The 24,077-nt window shown below is 39.7% G+C and overlaps 1 protein-coding gene across 32 annotated transcripts in view; it reads left to right on the top strand.

Annotated features, from left to right (window-relative positions):
- The window catches only part of DLG2 (discs large MAGUK scaffold protein 2), a 1,979,996-nt gene that overhangs the window by 1,724,139 nt on the left and 231,780 nt on the right, over nt 1–24,077 (top strand). Inside the window, exon 1 of one of the 32 annotated variants that reach the window (XM_077867282.1) lies at nt 12,112–12,255. The exons of the other annotated variants lie outside the window; for them this stretch is intronic. Coding sequence (XP_077723408.1) covers nt 12,219–12,255 — 37 coding nt within the window. The 5' untranslated portion in view covers nt 12,112–12,218. Of the gene's footprint in view, nt 1–12,111; nt 12,256–24,077 lie in introns of those variants that run through there. 32 annotated transcript variants of the gene reach the window in all.

Here is a 24,077-nt window from a genome sequence, read left to right as displayed (position 1 = left end):
GTCAGTACTATTACTATTCTCTTTTTACTGGAGAAAACTGAAGGACGAGAGATTAAGTATCTTGGCCAAGATAGCACATTAGTGACTGAGGAACTGGGATTCAAATCCAGGCAGGCTACATCCACAATGATCTTTGCTCTTTACCACAGTGACCAATTTGTAGTCTATGTGGACTCGCTACCTTTACTGGGTTCCCCAAGTCATTTCACAAACTTATCATTTTTTACAATACTGTAATGTAGATAGAGCAGACATTACTGTCCTATTTTTATAAATTTGAAAATTGGCAGATTAGGTGGAATGGCCAAGGAGAATGCTCCAGGGACCAAGAGAACCAAGAATAGATGAAAGACAATTAGTAATTTTCTGAACTAAATTGCTGGAATGTCTTGGGATCACATATATACAACACCTAGAATGCTGCCTTAGATGAAGAAAGTACTGAATAAATTATTGAATGTCAGAGGAATGATTCAAATTATAACTTGAAACCCCAAAGTCAAAGCCATGCTGTTTAGAAGAATCTGCTATTCTTAAGTGTGAATTTAATTATTCATCTATTTGTTGTTCTATTAGTCATTCATTTAACAGCTATCTGGAGTTGACTGTGGACCAAGCAAGCATACAGTTCCATTTTTTATCCTTTTAAAATCAGTGTTTCCTGAGACAGTGTACTTTGAAATACCTTGCCACTGAATATACTGGTACTTGAAATGCATCTTAAGTAGAAAATAAGTCTTTTAGATCCAAGAGAAAAGGAGAGAAACACAGAGATCCAGGAGAAGAGAACTTCTGCCATTAATCAAAGCATGGTTAAAAAAATAGAATCAATCAAAATGAAAGTTGATTTCTCAACAAATCTCATCTTTTTTTTGTCTGATTGATTTTCTTCTATTCTGTCCTCTTTTTCTTCATGAGAATTTGTATTTTCAGGAGGAAATTGTAGGAATATAGTAAAAACTAATCCTGTGACAATTTTATCTGTTAAAGGAGTCATAAAAAGTGTATTCCATCCCACACCTAAAATCTGAGAGGTAAAGAATCATAACCAAAGTCACTGTGGCATCTGTTCTCTAAGCCTTCTTCTTTTTTAAAAAAGATTTTATTTATTCATTTCAGAGAGAGCGCAAGCAGGGAGAGAGGGAGAGGGAGAGAGAGAAGCAGACTCCCTGCTCAGCTGGGAGGCCAATGCGGGTCTCAATCCCAGGACCAGGAGATCATGACCTGAGGCTGAAGGCATACGCCCAACCATCTGAACCATCCAGGCGTCCCTCTCTGAGCCTTCTTGCTCTAAATCTTATTTTTGAAAAGTACACTTTCCATGGCCTGATCTGTTTATTTACTTTCATCTAAGCAGGTGTGTTGCAGGAGGGGAGCTCTACAGTGTGATTCATCACTAAATTACAAAATGAGATTTTGTACTGATATTTTATTTCACCTAATAAAATGATGCTTGAGATGGACCTTTGTTTTTTGAGTTATGTAGGTATCTTGAAATTGTACCACCTATAGTGTCCCAAATTCTGCCTTGTGCAGATGCTCAGTAAATTGAACACCACCATCTACAGAGAAGCAATTAGCCAGCATCAGACTGCATTGCAATCACTTTGCTACACTCTGACCCTTATATTGTTATCTTCTCTACATTGTGAGCAAAACAAAGCTATTCTTCAAATGGGTGCTTTTTTTCTCCTTCTTCTTCTTGTCCTTCTCCTTTCTTTCTTCTCTCTTCTCTCTCCTTCATCATGTTCTTCTCTTGCTCCCCTATCTTCATACACATAGTTGATTTTTGTTACTAGGATATTTCAGCTTCTCTGTTTTATTTATTAACCCATGCCACCTGCAGAAACAGGACCCTCGAGAATACCATTGGTAACTATAAAGCCAAATGCCAATCAAACAAACCAATACCCAATCTTCTAAATAAATAAATAGCCAATCTTCCCAAAGAAAGGGGTTCAAAAATCTCTGTCTTGGCAAGAGACTCCATACTTGAAAACACCTATCAGAACAGGTGTATAAAGCTGCCCTCATTTGGTCAGGCTATTTGGCTAATTAGTAAGTATGTTGAGTTTTAAGAATAATAATAATAATAAAAGGAAACATTTATGTAGTATTATATTCTCCTTTGAGGATACTGAAAGACAAAAATTCTAAGTAAGCTAGCTGAGGGTACATGGCCAGACAGTATAAGGATTAAGACTTGAACTTGAGTGATTTGGCTTAAGCCTATGTTCTTAAGAAGTGTACTGTGCTGTTCCTTGTATGAAAATCAAAAATCTCAGAGTGGCCCAGGCAAGAGTTGTTAAAATAAAGTGATTTAGGTTGAAATACATGAAAGTGCCAATATTTGACAGTTTTGACTTAACAATCTGTAGTTTACATTGTTCAAGCTTATAATAGGTATAACAAGAGACTGAGCACATATTAATGAAGCTTTTGCTCTGGGTCAGGCTGTGTTTTGGGGATATAGCTGGAGTTAGATGCATCCGAGTGATTATTGAAGGCAGAGAGAGAATCTAGACACCTGAGTTGTCCAAGTTTCTTTGCTAATCTCGATTAGTCAGTTCATGTCTCTGGACCTCAGGCTTTTCATCTATAAAATGAGTGGATCTCAAATTTGTTGAACTTCTGTCCCCTTAGAAAGGGTATGTCTCATTTCCCCCAATCACTCTCAATTTCTAGTGGCAAACAAACCAGCTGGTAACAAAGAATATGACTGTAAAAACAAATCGTGGGTGTGGGGAGGATTATGTTTGCATATGTTTTCCCAATAGAGGTATATTTGTGCTTATTTTGAGATGATTTATCTTTAAGTGTACATATGTCTTAAGGCCTAATTATTGGAAAATATTAGGTCAAAATATAGTTAAGTAAATTATGTATCATTAAGTGTTAATAATTAATAGCAAATAGTGGTGATGGTAAACCTAAGCTAAGTTTATAATTAAAAGCAACAATAGTAGTAAGTAACAATGATGACCAAGTGAAGAAAACATTGAAGATGTAGTGGCTTTTTAAGAAGCATTTTGCTCCCAAATTTTAGGATTTCTATCTCTCTGCCTGCACCATAGAAGCTGTCTGACATAGCCAAACACCATATGGCAGCTAACCTTCCTAGAGCAATACCAAATTAAAGTCCTTAATAAACTCTCTAGTAACATGCCAATTTGAGTACCAAATTAATAATCCCCAAGTCACTTAGTAGGTAGGTGCTAGTCAGCAGCTTTTGGTCTCATTTGAAAACAAATATAAAACATTAAAAACGAATATAAAATTGCAAGTGATTTACCTCATAAAGCCAAAGAGAAAATGTGGCATGATTGTGATACCCTCACCTTCCACTCCTAACTCTTTCCTGATGGCCACTGCTAATATCAGATTTTGTTTGTGAAACCCCAGCACATAATACAAAACATTCAGTTTAAAATTCGGGGCATGCTTGCACAAAATCTCTCACTATATCAATGCAGTTTGAACCCTACACAGAGGTGTCAGGACAAGCAGATGAGTAGATGCTAATTCCTAGGTCAAATTCTATGCACCTTGCACAATGCCCTACATGTGTGTGTATATGACAAATATGTATATGTATGTGTGTGTCTATATATATATATATGTATATATATATATATATATACTCACAAGTACACACGATTAAAAACTTAAAATTTCATGAACTAATACTCTTGAACTATTTGCAATGCCTTCTATATATTCTATTCTACTTTTTTAAAGAACAATATTGATCATGAAATAATAAGTTGGCTTTGCAACCCTTTTATGGGTTATGATTTGCAATTTGAAAAACACTACTCTGCCCAGAATGCTGCCCAGATACATGTTCACTATGACCTTTAAAAATTGCATGGGAGCTTCTTCTCTCTTAGAGATCTAAAATTAGATTTTTTTTCCTCTTTAAACACAAACAAAAGCACATCTTTAGATGAATGTGTTTGAAATTGTGGATTATAAGAAAAGATAGCAAGAACTGGGGATAATTCTGGAGGAAAGAAGTGATGGCAGTGGAAGGAGGAAAGAGGCCAAGAACGTAAGGGGCAGTCCTCCAATATTTCAGTGGCTACCAGGATAACCAGATGTTGGAGGGACTGGGCATTTATCTATAACCCTTAGGAATGCATAGTCAGTCCCATCCATCTGAGCATTTATTGAGAACCAGCTACTTGCCAACTTCTGTGCTAGAGACTACCACTAGAAAAATAGCAAATACAGTCAGGTAATCTTTATGCAAAGAAACCACAATTTTCAAGTGATGTGACAGTCAAGTATGCCTGATGGCTAATGCAAATATATATTTAGGATCCACAGTCATTCAGAGATGTTTAATTTTGTTAAGTTCAATTGAATGGCTTTAGTGACTCTTATAGTCCCTTGTTTATCAAGGTATTTGGTGTCATTTAAAAAATATTTCTATGTATTTACTTTTATGCAGAGAGTGGTTCAATTTTGGAGAAGCAAATGCCCTCAGAAGATGATCTGTAAGTTTACAAATGCAGACAAAACTTGTCCCAAGACTGTCTCTCCCGTATTCTGCTCCCCAGATGAAATATGAAACTATAAAAGAGCTTCCATTTCAACTTTAAAAGAGACTTTTTAGAATTCCAGCTTTAGACATTTTTTTTTCTGAGAAAAATCGTTAGGCTTTCCTTTTATTTTAGAGTATTCCATTTGCAGGAAAGCACACATGATAATGAATACATAAATCTTTTCAATTTCTCACAAAGTCTGAGTAATGCAGTCTTGGTTTTACTGCCTTTGGACTCTCACCAAGCTCTTTTAAAACTCTAAAATAAATCCATTAGAACTTGCGCTCCCCATCATTTTACTGTATTCAAAATTCAATGTTAAAGCTTGTTTGGGGTGATCTGTGAGTTTGTTATTACATGGTCAAGATGCAGGAAACATATGTTGGTTCAATACAAAATGGATTTTCTGAGTATAAAACCTACCTAGGTAAGAATTTGCCCAGTGTGAGAAATATTCAATAGTCTAAGTTCACCAGGCGTTTGATTGGAGTGAGGGAGAGGTACTACACAAAATTATCCTTTAGTTCCCTGCTAACCTTGAGATTGTATGTTTTGATTAAGCTGTAAGTTCACCCACCGTTAACTGGGTTCTTTTCCAGAAAAAAAGCTTCCTGTGCCTGTCTCCTGGAATCACATCCCAAAATATAAAATGGCTTTTTCCTTAAATGAATGGATTTTTAAAGAATCAGATCTAAATTAATCAGTAAATGCCATTTGGTCTCTTCTGACAACATTGCCATAACCCAGCAAAAATCAAATTATAGATAATAGGGCAGCCCCAGGGGTGCAGGGGTTTAGTGCCGCCTGCGGCCCAGGGCGTGATCCTGGAGACCTGGGATCAAGTCCCACCTCAGGCTCCCTGTATGGAGCCTGCTTCTCCCTCTGCCTCTGTCTCTGCCTCTCTCTCTCTGTGTGTCTCTATGAATAAATAAATAAAAATCTTTTAAAACAATTATAAATAATAATAACAAATTACTGGTGATAATAATTACTAATGGCAAATATCAATAACAAAGTACTAATCACCTCAATAATTATTTTTAAATAGCTAACATTTATTGACTAATGTATGGCAAATGCTAGGCTAAGTGCTTTAAAGACACTAATTTAATGACAACTCTATCAGGTGGTACACTCTTATTCTCATTTAATGGCTAAGAAAATGGAGGCAGCACTCAGATGAGGGAGAACCAGACTGTGATGTCAGTGAGTATGTCAACTCTGGAGAATAAGCTCATAACTACTAGTCTATATATAATGACTGTTACGTAAGTGTTTCTGACCCTTGCTAATGTCTGTTTAGTCATCTAAATTATTTGGCAATATCATAAACGTAATAGCTTAAGTAGCCAATGTTAACTTTGAAATATTGTGTCATAGATTTTCAACAATGAGAAAATGGTTAAATAATTTATGATACATCTATTCACTAAAGTTTTAAGGAATCATTAAGATGCTCTTGACATTTTCTTGACAAAGAGCTATTAAATCAGAGGAAAATGTGTGCAGTTACAGAAATTGCAATAGTAGGGGCACCTCAGTGTCTCAGATGGTTAAGTCAGCTTTTGGTTCAGGTCATGATCTCGGGGTCCTGGTATCAAGCCCCTTGTCGGGCTCCTTGCTCGGCAGAAGTCTGCTTCTCCTTCTCCTCCCTGCTTGTGTTCTCTCTCACTATCTTTGTCTTTCGCTTTCTATAAATAAATAAATAAATAAATAAATAAATAAATAAATAAAATCTTTAAAAAGAAAAAAGAAAGGAAGGAAATGCAATAGTAATGTACAGTTTTTTGTGTGTGTTCAGTATGACCTCAACTTTCTTTAAAAAAACAAAAATCATGGGGGCAGCACGGGTGGCTCAGTGGTTTAGTGCCACCTTTGCCCCGGGATGTGATCCTGGAGACCCAGGATCGAGTCCCACATCAGGCTCCCTGCATGGAGCCTGCTTCTCCCTCTGCCTGTGTCTCTGCCTCTCTCTCTTTGTGTCTCTCATGAATAAGTAAATAAAATCTTAAAAAAAAAAATCATGGAAGGAAATCACTAAAATACAATGATTGTCCCTAGGTGGTCTGTATTTTGCTCTAATATTTTTCTTTAAAAATATTCTTTTTCCATAATGAATTTACATTGTTCCTGTGTTTTTTTTGTAAAATATTTTATTTATTTATTTGACAGAGAGAGAAAGAGAGCACAAGCAGGGGGAGTGACAGGCAGAGGGAAAGGGAGAAGCAGACTCCCAGCTGAGAAGGAAGCCCAAAACAGGGCTGGATCCCAGGACCCTGGAATCATGACCTGAGCCAAAGGCAGATGCCCAACTGACTGAGCTACCCAGGCACCCCTATTTCTGTGATTTAAAAAAAAAGTTTTGTTTATTTTTGATTCTATAAAGCCATTTAATTTTCTCCTACAAGTTGCATGGTTTCTGATCTGACATTATGGTATATTAAGTATCATGCTCTCTCTTCCTTTTTTTTTTTTCATGCTCTCTCTTCTTAAACGAAGATATATTTGAATGGTCATACGTTCATTTAGCAGTAAACAAATCTATAGGTATGGGCAACACAGCTTCATTGTAAGGCATCTAATTATTAAGGTGTATAAAGTCTGCGGAGTCTACTTTGCCCAGAATGAAGTCTAAAAGCCTGGAAGCTCTATCTAATTGCCTACTGCTGAGCTCCTTATCAACAACACTGAGAGTGGTGGTCTGGTATTTTTGAGCTCACAGAGGATAGTGAAGACTAGTTAGACTGGTTTGGAGAACTTAAAGTGATAAGATGTGTAGTCATTATGGCAATTCCTTCTACACATAAGCTGTCCCCAAGTCCCAGGATGTCGGTGCCAAGCCTCAGTGGGTAAAGAAGAATAATTCCTGTGTAACTAGGTGTGATTAACCTGGGGGAGGTTTGGGTGTTTCTTTTTTAGAAAGGCTTGGGCTATCCTAACACGGAGGTTGTTATTGTATGACATGTGTTTGGAAAACTCTACCCACCTGTTTTGTTGATTCATTAATTGTCATTTGAGTACCACTTGGAACTTCTGCAACTTAAAGTCTCCTTTTCTCATTTCGGCTTTGGATCTGAATGGAAACTATTTAGCATCAGACTTTGTATTTAGAATTATTTACAGAATAACTTTTAATACTACCCTCTATGACATTGAGTGAATAAGGCTAGGGCAAAACAAGAATTTGAGCCTTCTAATTTGATCAACAAGAAAGATGTACTTTACAGACTTACACATGTCTCTCATGGATGGAACTGTTTCTAATCTAGCATTGTCTAAGATACTTTATTCAGAGATCTTCACAGGAGAGTGACTTAGACATTACCTAACTGCAAGTCAAAATGATCATTCCTGCATTACAGAAGGAAAGAACTAAAATGAAAGCAATAACGTTCTACTGACAGTAATTCATTCCGGGGCAAGTTATCTGCATAGTACTACTTTGCCTTCACTGGTAAACAGTCTCTGAAGTCCCCATTCACTTCAGTTTTAAGTTCATTCAAGTGGAAAAACCAGATGGGTTCCCAGGAACTGAATCTGTTTCAGAGGAGGAGTCTGTGATTCAGGCTTAAACCAAGGGTGTTACCATTATGACATAGGCCATTGCCCAAAGTAAGGTAGGGTTGGCTCTTTGCCTCAAAGCTGTCAGATGTGTCCAGGGATTTGTGCTGAGTCTTTCATGATTCATTAAAGCCAGCCCATTAGAAATGCTACACTGGATCATACCAGTGATACCATCAGCTGAATAAAGATCTGAAATATTAGAAGGTGATATGAGAAATGCTGGAATAAGATGTATGTGAGAAGAGTGAGATGGTCATTAACTCAGTCTGTGAAGTTCAGAAAGATTCTCAGAGGTAGTAGTGTTTGAATATGCTTTAGAAGAATGTATAATGTAAATGGACAAAAGGGAAGAGCTTTCTGTGAAAAGACATCAAATTTTCCAGGAAGAAGACAGTGAAGAGAGAGGCTAACAGAAGAATAAGTTTGTGAAGCAGTAATATGCTTCTCTAAGAATATAGGCTTTATATTGTAGTTGATGAGGAGTCAGCAAAGGATTTTAAGAGAAGTGACATCAGATGACCATTTTATAAGGGGTTCTCTGACAGCTGGTGTGGCTAATGCATGGAGGGAAGGTGAGATTAGAGAGAGGGAACCACTTGGAGAGAGCTTCATTCATGCCAATGGCGGTGACAAGGAGGTACTTACAGACCACAGAGATGTTTAAAGGCAAAAATGATGGGATTTGGTGCCTGATTAGATCTGGGATCAAGGTTTGAGGATTTCTAGCTTAGATGACTAGGAAAACTGTGATGCCATTAAGCAAAGACTTTACACCCTTTAAAATCCATGACTTGTCTGAAACCTTCTCAAAACTATTATATGACTTCAACTGTATGGTAATTCTGTGGCATCTGCCGTTTTTCACTTTCCAGAGCACTTCCTCTTGTTTGATCTCATTAAATATGCAATTTGACAGATGAAAAACTAAAGTGAGTGATTTGGCTAAAATCATCCACCTGACTCTGCCCAAGGGAGAACTAAAACCATGTCAGAGTTTCCCTAGTCTTAAATTCTAATTCAGATTCCAAATCTGAGAGTCTTTCACCCCAGAACCTTCACCCTTTTCCATTTTGCATGGAAGATACTATAATCAGAAAGACTTTTGAGTAGCAAAGGAGGCTGGGAGCTTTGGAAAAGGCACAAAGAAATCTTGCCAGTTCTAGGGAGGAAGAGGCAGTCAGCAGAGGAACAAAAAGAAGCAAATGACAATGAGCATTCCAGATCTTCTGCATATCAATGCTTGCATTGCTACAGTACAAAGGCATCCTGTTGTACCAGTGTCCCTATAAACCTCATTACTTCTCTCCATATTAGTCCTAGGTGGTGGGATTGGAAGGTGCAGAGAGAGCAGTTGGTAATGGCTGTGAATGGCAATCACTCACTTAGGTTAGTCCTTGGGTCCCTCAGGTCTATTAAGAGGGTCCTGTATAGCTTACTACTTAGCATTACACTCAAAACCTGTCTGTCAGGAATCTACTAGAGAATAAGTAGATATGTTGTTGGGTGAGATTGTCTATGCAGAAGCTATGAAAATAAGCCTTTCAATTTGAATATGGAATCTCCACTAAACAGAGGAAATGGAGAGGCTTGGTTTTTGCAAACCAGAATTTCTCTATTAGAAATAGTAAAATCATTTCACAGAGGCGGGAGACCCATTTTGCAATTATCTTCTTTCCGTGTTGGTGATTGGGAAGAGATAAAACACTGGTCTAAGATAAGTTTGGCACTTGTGGACAAGAAGAGAATTCTCATCTCAGGTGTCATTACTTTCTTTTTCAAGGAGCCAAAGGGGGCAGTGATTTCAAGATGCCTGGAGAGAGAGAGAGAGGGAAAGAAAAAGAGAGGATTCTTGATGAAAACTCCTCAAAGCACTCTTTTCTTTAAGGCAGATGTGATGTCTGCAAGGATCCTCAAATAACCACTTGCTCTAGTGATCGGCTCCCACTTGTGATTGACTGACTTCAAAATGGTGGTCAAATACTTGTATTTAACAGAGACACGATCTGCAATTGTGCAGCCTTCATCCTTCTGGGAGGTTTCATTGATTATCTGTCTTCCTGCTTAGACTCTAAATTCCTGCCTCAGGGGCTCATCTGATTTCAGCTTATTCCCTTGTCCTGTAGAACTGTGATTGACAGGTTCAACAACTAATTGTAAAATAAATAAAGTACGGCTCTTAAAGAAAATTCATTTATTTTTTACTTTTTTTCCTAATGTTTCTGTATGTGGAGGGAGAGAAAAGGGCACTCCCACGCCCATAGGTGTGGTTTAAATGGACCTTGTTTAGTTTCATGACCCAACCTAAAATCTCTGAGACTCTCACAGCTTTCAAGTTGGTCAGGGTAGTCATTCTGTCAAGACTTCTTAGAAGTGTTAGTGATAAGCTCATTTTATCCCTGAAATCCACTTTGAACATCTTTGAAACCTTCAAGCAATTGAGCAGATTCAACTCCTTAGTCCTGTTTTCCTAGTGATAATTTGTTTTGTTTTTATTCTGGATACTGCTTTATTTTTTTTTAATAAATTAATTTTTTATTGGTGTTCAATTTACCAACATACAGAATAACACCCAGTGCTCATCCCGTCAAGTGCCCCCCTCAGTGCCCGTCACCCATTTGTTTCTGATGAACATATTTACAGCTGGTTTTTTAAATTAAACATTTACATTCAAATGACTTCCCATCTTAGGGGAGCTTGATTGATTCTTTTTTTTTTTTATAAGGGTTTTAGGGAAGTCAACTACTTTTTTTTTTTAAAGATTTTATCTATGTATTCATGACAGACACACAGAGAGAGAGGCAGAGACACAGGCAGAGAGAGAAGCAGGCTCCATTCAGGGAGCCCGATGTGGGACTCGATCCCGGGTCTCCAGGATCACACCCCAGGCTGAAGGTGGCACTAAACCACTGGGCCACTGGGGCTGCCCAGCTTGATTGATTCTTATTTGAGTTTTTAAAAAAATCATTGAATTTTCTAGCCTGTGCACTTTAAGTTTGATATAGGAAGTAACAGGGAGAAACAGTAGGTGGTTACCATGGCCACCGCAACATCTGATTTAGGTAGGAACAGAGAGGGCAGGGAAACAGTGCCATACTAAATTGAATTGCAATAATGATCAATAGTTCAGAGAGGAAATTTAAGTGTCTGAGCTCCATCTAGCAACCCATTAATCAATACATGAACAGCAATATCTGCACTATGGCTTTACATTTATGTACATTTATGTACGTATCAAAACAAAAGGGAAATTGCAGCATATATAAAAATTAAGAGTCATTAAGCACATTTGAAAAACGCTTCTAGGGTAGAATAAAAATTATTCTAATTTCCAAGTTTGTTACTCATCCTGAAATACCAATAAAAGCTTTAAAAAGCAAGGTCTTGAGCTTAGCATTAGGATATTTTTTAGTTCAAAAAAAGGGCTTGACTTCTCAGATTGGAGGGACCTAGTTTCTTGACTTGGTGTTGTCACACAGAAAGGTGAAAGGTGAATGTGCTTCTTTAAATCCTCTCTCTACTCTTTCCACCTAAAGGTTCGTTTAAGCACAGATTTCCTGGCCTAGGGAAGCCAGCCCACTCTAGCCTGCCAGCTGAAGAATTAGCTCTACCTTGTGAAGAATTTTGTTTACTCTCTTCTATATTTTAAAAGAAGATACCAGACCAACACTTCCGTGTTGGCATTTCAAACACCAGCAACTAGCTAGAGGGTGGGACGGGCTTGAAGAAGTCTTCCAGCCTCCCTTCCCCAGGCTCCCCAGGCAGGCTTCCACCTCCTCTGTGGTTCCAGCGCTCAGGCCTCTTTAGCTGAGAAGAGAAAGAAAAAGCTAAGTGAAACAATAAACATCTGGAAAGTGATTTGTTACTGCTTTAAAAGGATAGCATGGAGAAAGTAATCCCATCTCTTAAATTGGCCCTTTTGTGTTGCAAAGCATCTCAAACTAGCTCTGCCGGTAGCCTAAGAAGGTGGCCCCACCTGCCTTGCTCCTAAGAGGCTTTGGCCACAACTCAAGAGCTTCCAGAGTGTGCGCTGGCAGGCGGAGTCCTGCACCAGTACATCTCAGCCAGGAGGAGGGAAGCAGAGCTGAATTTGGGAAGCAGCTGCCTGCTATGCTGAAAACCTCTGGAAACTGGCTAAGGAGCTGTGGTGAGAATCATGCTACTTTTCTCAGACCCATTTCTTTCGACAGACCAGTGGGGAGTCGTGGCCATGAAAAGGAAGAGAGGATGGCAAATTCCCCTCCCTTTCCCTTCCTAGAACAGCAGTGCCTGCCGTTTCTCAGCACCCACTGCTTGCAGACACCTTAAGGCTGCTCTATTTCCCTATCTGTTGCTCTCTGTGTTCTAAAGGAACCACACACAGTGAATTTTCTCTTCCTCCACCTCCGTGCAGCCCCAAACCCACACTTCATGAGCTTAATTCACCATTGGTCTCTTCATAGTAAGTCTGTCTCCTGTGAGCTGCCAGACTCTTGCTACTGTGTATCACAGACAGAGATTTAGGAAAGTGAAATTCTTGCTGCTGATTTTTATGGGTTCCAGATATGCCTGGATCCACACTGATTTCAGATCACACATATTAATGTGTGCACGTTCTGTTCAAATACCCAGAGCCTCCCGAGGGAGAGTGTAGTTCAAACGCAAGGAGATAGGCTGGTACAAGTCTGAAAAAACCAATAGGCTTTTGAGTTGAATCTTGCTTTCACCAATTATAAACTATGCAACCTCGGGAAACCACGGAATTTTGTGCCTTCAGTTTTCTCATCTGTAAAAGTAGAATTAATTGTATTACTAATTTAAAGGTTAGTAGTTGTATATGGAAAGCTGGATTCCAGAATTGTCTGAGGCACAAAGACCATGGTTACCTTATTTTGGGGTACCTCCTTAGTAGGTAAGAATGTCAGCTCCGATCATTTTGCCTGATTTCTTTTCTTTTTTTTTTTTAAGATCTTATTTATTCATTCATGAGAGACATGGAGAGAGAGAGAGGCAGAGACACAGGCAGAGAGAGAAGCAGGCCCCAGGCAGGGAGCCCAATGTGGGACTTGGTCCCAGGACTCCAGGATCATGCCCTGGGCTGAAGCCAGGCGCTAAACCGCTGAGCCACCAGGGATCCTCTCTGCCTGATTTCTAAGCAACTCCCCCATGGTTAGCTTAGATCTGCCAAGTAACATGAGACTGTTTCCACATCTGCAAATCAATGGTAATCATAGTAGTAACTGATGAAGTTTTGGAATATAGGTGGGCTTTGGTGGGGTGAGGTCCAGAGCTGATGACCGAGAAAGAATTCTTGAGATGTCTTTGGTGCAAAATGGTGGTTTTATTAAAGCACTGGCACTGGACCTGTGGGCAGGAAGAGCCGCTGCCCAGGGCTTGTGAGGAGTGGCTGATTATATACCTGGGAGTTGGGAGGAGTTTGGGGATAGCCTACTTTCTAAGGAATTTTGGTAGCAAGGTTTCCAGGACCTTGAGGGGGCTAGCTATTGTTGGGGAAAAGGTCACTTATTGCCATCTAATAAAACCTGAGTTTTGAAACCCTTCAGATGTATATTGGTGGGCCATATGCTTGGGGGATGATTGCCAACACCTATCTTGGCGGCTTAGAGATAAAGATAATTTATAAAGAAGTTTTTATGTGTAAAGCAGATTCACAGGGTCCTGGAGGTTGGGCTAAGATTGCCTCTTGCCCTTACCAAAGTATTAACATCGAGGCAGTTGAGTTATGTAGAGGAATGTCCTTCTTCCTGTCTCACTTGTCAATGTGCTGCCCCAGGTTTGTGCTTTGTCCTCAGCTAGTCCTCTGTTCCCCCATCAGTAACTATCTCATGGCTCTGTGAGGATTTAAAGACCTAATGCTTCATATGTAAAGCTAGCACACAGTAAATACTCAGAAAAATGTTAGCTGTTGTTGTTATGAAGCAGGCATCTGACTGGAGCTAGACAACTGGCATCCCTAGATGAAATTCACCTCAGATGTTGTTGTTGTTTTAAATGCAAGATGAATCCTAAGGGCCCTTCTATCTCTTAACCTCTGTGTTCCTAGGTGCATCCACAGGCATATTACAGAGCTCCACATCTTCTTTGGTAGGAGCCATAAATCAATTATTCAACCTTATTTTTTGATGGAAAACCCAACATGATATACATTTTGGACTTAAAAATCACAGCCAGTGCATAAAGTCACATGTGTCATTTCATATACTACCATGACTTGATTTCCTTAAGAACACACATCTTCACAGATACTACTTTGCATTTCCATGACTTTGAGGACATAGAAATTTGCATTCACTTAGCACTGGTTTTAAGAAACTTTATTCACACAAGTTGGCCAAGAGTGGTATTTGTTATCATTTCCAGTTTCGGTGTTATTTTCGAAACAGAACCTTAACCTGTATGTCTGCATTCTGATGGCAATTAATATGTATCTGGCACTACAACTGAGCTGTTAGCAGCCAGTTTAAAAACCAGCCCGGAGTCACTCCTCACCCTGCCTCTGGGGTGAGGAAGTATACTTGCTGGGCTGGGAGATTTGCATTCTCCTCAGAAGTGGTGCTCCCCTAGTCAGCACCTCCTTTGTTACTTAATTCTCTCCAACCCCCCGCCCCCTACCAAAACGCCTTCCACTGTTCCTCTAAATCCCTTTCGGGTGCTGTGAGCTAGGCTAGGACCCTCATTAAACATCAAACAATTAATCACAGGTTTTTAGGATTAATTTGTTTGCTGTGAGACCACCAAGAAAACAAGGACTGTGATTTTTGATGTCTGGTACATAATACAGGCAGTCCTTGCTTTGCATGGTAGTGTGAGACTATAAACATGACATCTTAATGATCAATGGTAAAAACTATTATTGCCTGAGATCTCTTAAATTTTTTGTCAAAACATTAAAAACTTGGGACATCTGGGTGGCTCAGTCAATTAAGCATCTCCCTTTGGCTCAGATCAGGAACTGGGATCCGGCTCAGTGGGGAGCCTGCTTCTCCCTTTGCCTGCCACTCCCCCTGCTCATGCTCTCTCTCAAGTACATAAAATCTTAAACACACACACACACACACACACACACACACAACTTTTTGTTGGCTGCGAAATGGGAAAAAAAAGTAAAATGTTTAGTATGCTATTACTTGAATTACTAGAAATGTTGAAAATTAATGTGTTTTCTTTCTTGGTAGAAAAGGGTAGTTTGAATAGTGCTTGCCTTTTTCTTCTTGTTGCTGTAGAACGATAACTGAGCAAGCATCTTTTCTATACCTTGGCAAATTGTCTTTTTTTTTTTCTAATTCTGAATCCGCTTTCAACTTTTTATCCTTTGCACATTCAGTGCTATAAAATATCTCTGAGAGTTCCTTTGATGTGAAGTTTTTTTCCTCTGAAACATCTTCATCCTTTTCCATCCAACCACTCTCCTCACTTACATTTCGAAGCTTTTACTAGGTTCCTTTGGCTGCACATCTGGCGTTTCTCAAAGGGGGGCAGTGTTGATGTTTCTGCTCTCAGCTGTATTTTCTGTAATTCCACTGTCCCATGTGAATTTCACTTACAACTTTTTCCTTCTGTACTGCACCCTCATCTTTGTTGGCAAATTCCCTCTTTCAATTATCCATTTTGGTAAAATGTCCCATGGGCTTATCACTGGGACACAGTGAAGCAAAATGACATGCTTTGCTGTCTGTGTGTGAACTGAACAACAGGTGTGCAGTGACCCATGACCGACATACCTTGAAAGAAGTGACGTGGTAGGTCACTAATGATGGTGTGCATCTGTTATTACACAGTGATTTGTGGACCAAGAAGTCTGTGGCAAGTTTTCACTTTATTCACTCAAGTTAAAATACTGTCATAATTGAAATTTGAATCATGTTGTTAAGGAACTGGTGGTACTTAATTAAACCATAGTAATGGAAAATTGGGCATTTTGAAACCATGCAAATCCAAAACTGCTGTTAGTTGCTCAATACTAAATGCCTGTTGAACGAATGAATAGGCTCAGGCAGTTATAATGACCTCACTTTGCAGTCTCAGTGTCCTAATAACCTTACCTACAGCTCTGTCCCTTTTCTTCCTTCCTGAACAATACATCCACAGTAGCAGGTAAACGCAAGTCTGCTAAAAGTTGGCATTAAATAAATCCTTGAACTCTGAGCCTTGTGCCTCTTGTGCCAAAGGCCCAGCTCCTTGGGGTACCTGGGTGATGCAGTTGGTTGAGCACCAGACTCTTGGTTTCGGCTCAGGTCACAATCTCATGTCCAGCTCTGCACTCCACATGATGTCTGCTGGAAATTCTCTCTCCCTCTCCCACTGCCCCTCACTCTTTTGTTCTCTCTCTCTCAAATAAATAAATACATTTTTAAAATAAAAAAAATAATAAAGGCCCAGCTCCTAGCTACTTTTTTTTTTAAATCAAACTTCTTCCTGAGTACCTAGCTTCACTTCTAAAAAGAACTAATCTGATTAACAGATTCACACTGTAAATGTTGAAAGCTTCTTTCTTCCTCCCAAAGAGAGGGACCAGCATTTTGCAGAGGAGGCTTCTTTTTTTCTTTTTTAAGATTTATTTATTTATTTTCAGAGTGTGCATGAGAGCAGGGGAGTCGGGGGAGGGGGTGGCGCAGAGGAAGTGAATTTTTCAAGCAGACTCCCTACTTAGCTAGAAACCCAGTAAGGAGCTAAATCTCACAACCTATGAGATCATCACCTCAGCTGAAACCACAAGTCAGAGGCTTAACTGACTGATCTACCCAAGCAGCCATGCATGCAGAGGAGGCCTCTTGTACTGCCTTCACTAGTGGTGCTCAGACTCTAGGCACCAAGAGAGAAGAATCTTAAGTTGGTAGAACTTCTCTGGCCTTCTTATCTCACTAAAATCCAGTAATCAAGAAAATATTAAAATCCAGTAATTAAAAAAAACAATGGAGGAGACCTGATAGAAAGACTCAAAGATAATCCTAAACTTCACTTAGCCTTTGATCTCAAGGAGTTTACATTCCAACATGGGCTATGAATCCTGGACATATGGAAGCAGAAACAGTGGTGGTTACCAATACTGCCTTTGTCTGAGATGGGTTCAGGGCTGGTTCTGTTTCTTCATAGCTCAGTGATCTTTCCCAAGCTATTTAGGTTTCAGAAACTCATTTCTCTATCTGTAGACTGTGATAATTATCTCCCGGGGTTTTTGAGAGTCTTAAACATAACAAGGAATGCACTTAGAATAGTATCTTTTATAGCATAAGAGTTTGGAAAACAGGAACGATTTTAGTTATTAAGACATAATTCAGGTGAATGTCCTTTGTTTCAACGCAACCATCTTGTCCACAATGTGCAGAGTTGTGGTTTTAGAATCAGAGTGTAAAATACAGGTAGAATGTGATAAAAGTTACCCAGTTCATGGAAGACCAAAGACTAAGACCTGTGTTTCCTTTTTTTTTTTTTTAAAGATTTTATTTATTTATTCATGAGAGACATAGAGAGAGAGAGAGAGGCGGAGACACAGGCAGAGGGAGAAGCAGGCTCCATGCAGGAAGCCCGATGTGGGACTCAATCCCGGGTCTCCAGGATCACATCCTGGGCCAAAGGCAGGCACTAAACCACTGAACCACCCAAGGATCCCAGACCTGTGTTTTCTTCTGCCTCCTTACTGATTGTCATTTGGTGGTTGAGAATCTGTATTCTCCCTTTGTAGAGTCAGACCCTTACATTATTTTGGAATACTTCTTTTGGGTATGTTCAGAAGCTTGGTTAAAGCTTTCAAGAACAAGCTTTCAAACTCAAGTCACATAGTGGTGAGGCCTTGCTTGCACCTCTGCTAACAGTAGAGCCTCTCCTGGAATGATCAGCTTGCCTCAGGGGCATCCCCATCTGGTTACCAAATGTGTCCTCACAACTATATTCAGACACTTGGAGACTTTTTGGGAAAGGCACTAAGTCACTGTTTTATTTGATTGCTGACTGGGCCGTGGCTCTCACTTCTGGCTGTGTGAGCCATTTAAAAATTGTAGATCCTCCCAGGGATTTTACTTCAGTATATCTGGAGTAGAGGTAAGGCATCTGCATTATAAAAATGTTTACCAGGTGAGATGCAGAACTGAGAACTGCTATTCTAATGCCTGTAGGTGCCAGAGTCTAAAAACAAAACTAGCCCTTGTTGCAGTTGTCTGGCCATGAATGTGACCTTCTCTTGTCCAGAGACTGGCCTGGCCTGCGAGGTGGAATCTGGCCTTCTGGTGTGTCAGATCTTGGTTGCTGCTGATTTGTTTTACCCCAGGGCAGGATTTCCTCAATATCTTCCCCTCATCTTGACTGAACTTTTATAACAGCTGCCTAATTGGCTTCCTTGATTTCACCTCCCTCTTTTTTTTTTTTTTTAAGATTTTGTTTATTTATTTATTTATTTATTTGAGAGAGACAGAGATAGTGACAGAGATAGTGGGAGAGAGCATGAGTGGGGAGGAGAAGGAGAAGCAGGCTCCATGTGGGTCTCCATCCATCCCCAGACCTTGGGCTCATGACCTGAGCCAAAGGCAGATGCTTAACGCACTGAGCCACCCAGGTGCCCCTCACCTTCCTCTCGTAACCTTTGTTCCACTCTCCACTCTGCCAACAAATTTATCTTGCTAAAATGAGAATTCCATTGTCACTCCCCCCATCTTCTAGCCACAGAGCTGTTCTTCATTTTCAGCCTAGGATATCTCTTAAGGACTTCATGCATATTCTTTTCCTGCTGGAACACCCTTCCACCCAATTAATAGTATTGCTTTCCTAAATAACAAAATATTTCTTTATTTGAAAATCTTATATTTGTTAGATCCTGTGCTAAGTGTCCTACACATGCTTGAGAGACTCTTAGTGACATTTGAAGCCCAGTTCTAGGACCTGCTCTGAGAAAACTTCCCTACATCCCATTTGCCCAATAGCGGAGTGAACTGCCTTTCCCTCTATGCCCCTAGAGCACTATCAAAGAGTTCAGTGTATCGCATTGTAATTTGTGGTGGATGATCCATCTGCTCTCCCAGGGGCACGTGCTGCACCTGTCTTTGCAATCCCTGGAGCAGAATGGGGCATCAGCAGTCATGGGATACTTGGGATGGTAGGGGAGCAAGTCTGGGGTCAAATCATCTTCAATCCCAAAGAAACACCGGGATGCCGATTGTTCACTTGACAGTGAATGAGTAGCTATAATAGTGTCATCATTTGTAGGTCATTTGGGCACAGAAAAGATGCATCCCAAAGCCTCTGCCTTTACACAAGCAGTGTGATATAGCTTTTGAGTTCTAAGACATTCCAAACTACAGTTACAAAGACTGACTCTCTTGTCAGCAGACAGGAACTTGGCTACAACAGCAACATCATGGGTTAACTTTGTTTGTTACCACAGAAGGGCTGGATTGCGTTGCATCATCTGTTAGGAGGGCATTTCACCAACAAACTAATGAAAGGCAGTGCGTTCTTTTTGTGTGCCTTTTTTTTTTTTTTTTTTAGCCCTGTGTTTTTACAGGCAGAGACTGTAATCAGCTGTCATGATAGCTATAATCAATTAGCTGATGGGCTGTTTTTCTCCATCTGGACTAATTGAATAGTTGCTTTTGTTTTTATTTTTGTTTTCTCTCTCTTCTCATTCCTGACTGTTACTATTGAATCATGTGACTAAGCCCCCACAAAACTGGCAGCCACTCCTCTCTCTCTTTCTCTCTCTCTCTCAGCCTTCTTTAAGATGTGGCAGTGACCCATTCATCTGCAGAGAGAGTCACATCTGCATTAATATTGGGGAGAGATTTATTTGAAAAATATGACTAAGTGAAAAGCAAAAATTTAACTCATTTGATGAGTTGTTTAAATTTAAAATAATTTAAAATATCAGGAGATTGCTTTCAGTCAGCTTGTATTACTGTTTGTGTTGTTGGGAGCCAGCTGTGCAAATCATGTCCTCCGTAGCTTCAAAGGAAAAATATATGACTTTTTAATGCAGAGAGATAGCATGTACTTCCTGGAAAAGATGGGAGCTCCACAGCACCGAAAAAAGTTAAGCAGAGTGTCAGGTGAGTAGAATTAAGGGGAGAGAGGTGATGGGCACCAGAAAGTATTTGTTTCTTTTGAAGGTGAGATTTTTCTTCAATAAACCACAAAGCAGAGATGCTTTCATAACCGTAAACTTAAGAACATGGTTAGCAGATAACCTTTAGGAGTTGCACAAACATTTCAGCAAACATTTTTTGCATACCTACACAATTCCACATCCTCAGTGAGGACAAAATAGTAAAGTAAGACCTAGTCTCTGCCTTCAGGGAGTTCGAAGTCTAGTAAAAGAAGAAAGATTCACAAAACAACAAGCGCTGGGGTGCCTGGCTGGCTCAGTCGGTAGAACGCGCAACTCTTGGTCTTGGGATTGTGAGTTGGAGCCCCACAATAGGTGTAGAGATTACTAAAAATGATAATAAATAAACTTAAAACCACCATACAGCATTAAAGATGGTATATAATGGCAAAAGGGAAGAAGTGGGATTAGAGAAAGAAAATATTCTTTTTCCAAAATCTTATGTTGTGTGCTCAAAAGGAAATCAGCCCTGACCCTTCTGTCTTCAGGTATCTCTATGCAAAATGGGTATTTTTTTTTTTAGATTTTATTTATTTATTCATGAGAGACACACATAGAGAGGCAGAGACACAGGCGGAGGGAGAAGCAGGTTCCCTGCTGTAGTCCGATGCGGGACGTCCGATGCGGGACTTGATCCCAGATCAGGTCCTGAGCAGAAGGCGGTGCTAAACCGCTGAGCCACCTGGGCTGCCCTGCAAAATGGGTATAATAGTCCATGCCAGTGACCTAATTATTTTTGGAATGCATTTTGAAGAGCAATTAGAAAGGACTCTGAGCTGTTTATACATCCCCAGTGATACGTATTACATAAATTCCATGTTAAAAAACAGTACATTTTGGGCAGCCTGGGTGGCTCAGTGGTTTAGCGCAGCCTTCGGCCGGAGGAGTGATCCTGGAGACCTGGGATCGAGTCCCATGTCGGGCTCCCTGCATGGAACCTGCTTCTCCCTCTGCCTGTGTCTCTGCCTCTCTCTCTCTTTGTGTCTCTCATGAATAAATAAATAAAATCTTTAAAAAAAGTACATTTAAAGCAATACTCATTAAACTATTTATTAAATTTTGTCACCAGTTTTATATAAACTGGTTTTATATAAACAGTTTTATATAAACAGTTTTATATTCATTAAGGAATCTTGACATTCTTGTAGAAATAAAAAAACTAGCAACAATATTAATTCCACTGGTTAGGTAGGGAAGGCCAGGACATGAGGATAAATGACCTGGTCAAGGACCCCAGGATCTGCTTCCAGGGCTGCTGGCTCCTTGCAGTCAATTTTATTGACCCTGCTCTCTTCACCTCCTTGTCTCTGTGCTTGAGGGTCTGACTATAGATTTACTGATACAGTTTTCTTCTGCAGAGAATTAAAACAAAAGCCAAACAAAATTAAAAAAAAAAAAACACAACTATTCTGCCTTTGGAGATAGGATTCTTTTTATAGAGTTTTAAAATGTATTCAGCAGATCTTTACTGAGCATCTGCTATGTGCCGGGCATGGCACAGACTTCAGAAGACAAATCAGACACAATTCGCATCTTCACAGAGCTTAGAATCCAATTATGGTGCAATTGCAATGCAGTGCAATCAATGCTATGGAGGTCTTACAAGCTACACTTAACTCAGCTTGACAAAGCAATCAGAGAAGCCTCTCTGCAGAAAAAAATGTCAAAGCTGGGCTGTGAAATTTTGAGAAATTAGTCTTGAGGACTAGAAAGAGGAAGAATAGTAAGTAGAAAAGTAGGACAGCAAGAAGAAGCACTCAGCCTGTCTTAGGAAGTGAAAGTAGTTCAATAGGCTGGAATTTAGACAGTGTGTGATGGAGTCTGGATTGCTAAAGAGCAACCAGATCACAGAAGGCTTTTGATACCCAGGCTGGAGTCTGATCTTTAGTCTGAAGGCACTGGGGCCAGTTAAATGATTCTAAGCAGAAAAATGACAGGAGCAATATTGCCATTAGAAAAAAAATCACTTATCTTTGCTGTGAGGAGAATGGATAGTAGGGAAGGTAATTATTGAGAAGATGGGGATGATGATTGTTAGTCTGAGGGGTGGAGAGGTAAGATGTACGTCTCAGCTGACTGTTCTCACTACTCTGTTTCGTGTAGAATACTATAAGGATTACAGTCATGGTCATTCCCAGGCTTTTTGAATACAAGGACTCTCTTTTTAACTACCTGAGAGTGGTTGTATTTTTAGATTTTGTTGATAGAGATAATACTTAATGATGCAATAATATATTGAATTAAATTTAAATTAATGCATATTTAGTTGGTCATAGTATAACCTATGTACATTTAACATTAGGAGGACATATATGTAGGAGACATTATTATTTCTAAAAGATTTTATTTATTTATTTGAGAGAGAGAAAGTTCATGAGAGGGGTAGAGGGAGAGAATCTTCAAACAGACTCCCCACTGAGCACAGAGCCCAATGTGGGGCTTGTTCTCACTACCCATCAGAGCATGACCTGAGCTGAAACCAAAAGCCGGAGGCTCCATTGACTGAGCCACCCTGGTGCCCCAAGATTTATTTATTTTAGGGAGAGTGGGGGTGGGGGGGTTGGGGCATGGGCACAGAGGGAGAAGGAGAGAGGGAGGGAAAGAATCCCAAGCAGACTTTGCACTGAGCATGAGCCCAGACCTGAACAGGGTCCAACCCCAGGACCCCCCAGCCCTCGGCTCCACGAAGAGCTCTATGCATCCCACCACCCATGAGATCATGAGCAGAAACCAAGAGTTGGACGTTCAACTGGCTGAGACATCCAAGAGCCCCTGTAGGAGACTATCGATTCAGTCTATGGAATGTGTGGTGCCTGGTGGATTTGAGGATTCTATGTCAAAATACTAAGGATTCTGGTGAGTTTTTGATCCTTAAACTCAGACCTAGAGGGAAGGAGGATTTAGAATTGTACTTATCACTAGTTAGTACTTTAATCTTTTTCAAAGGGTTGATAGCTATTATTTGAGAGCTTACTGTAATCAGTAGCCTTACAAGTACTACCTCATTTTACTAAGGGAGAAGTTAGTAGCCAGGTTTGGCTTCTGACTGACATTACTTCAATACCTCCTGCGGTTTAATGGATTAAATGTTTGAATTCCAGTTCTATCACTTACTATCAGTGTGATTTGGGGCAAATTATTTAATTGCTAGTAGTATGTTTCCTTGTTTGTGAAATGGGTATAATATCTACCACATAGATCATTATTAAAGTAGATAGTGAATGCTTAAAATCTTGATAACTTTTAATGAATTATCTTCCCATCATGCCTTCCTTTCCTATTACCCCTTCCTTATCTTCTTTTCTCCCTATTTCCTTACATCTGCCTCCATTTTTGTCCCTTCTTTTCTTCCTCAGTTTTCTTATTTCTCCTTTTTCTTAATCTTCACATTTTATTAACCTGATTTTTTTTAAGTATTTTTAGTGTTTAGTTTAACTGTGTACAATTACATTGGTGTTTCCTGTTCTTAATTTTAAAGAGAAACCGAGTATTTATGTTTTGTTTAATTACTTAGGAATCAAGTTGCTCTGTATAAGTGGTCCTCAGTAGAGAAACACTTCCTACTCGCGTATGTTTGACCTAACACTACATTTTCCGGTCCACTCTGGCAACTTTACTTACCCCACACTCTTTGATCCTCTGGAGATGAATCATCAACCCAATGCTCAAGTTTAAAGACATCTGTGTTCCTAGCTAATGCTCTCTTCATCCTTGCACATTTTCAAGTGCTCTGGCAAATACTGTGTGCCCCTGTCAGAAAACAGTGATTTCAGCCAGCAGTTGATGAAGCAGGTGCAGAATTACAGAAGATGCAATTGCCGCAGTAGTGTAGAAAGAGTTTTCTAAAGTGTTTCTTGGAGTTTGTCCATCTCTTATTT

The sequence above is a fragment of the Canis aureus genome, chromosome 23, assembly GCF_053574225.1.
Source record: "Canis aureus isolate CA01 chromosome 23, VMU_Caureus_v.1.0, whole genome shotgun sequence".
Taxonomy (NCBI): Eukaryota; Metazoa; Chordata; class Mammalia; order Carnivora; family Canidae; genus Canis; species Canis aureus.
This window is presented reverse-complemented; position numbering and strand designations above follow the sequence as displayed.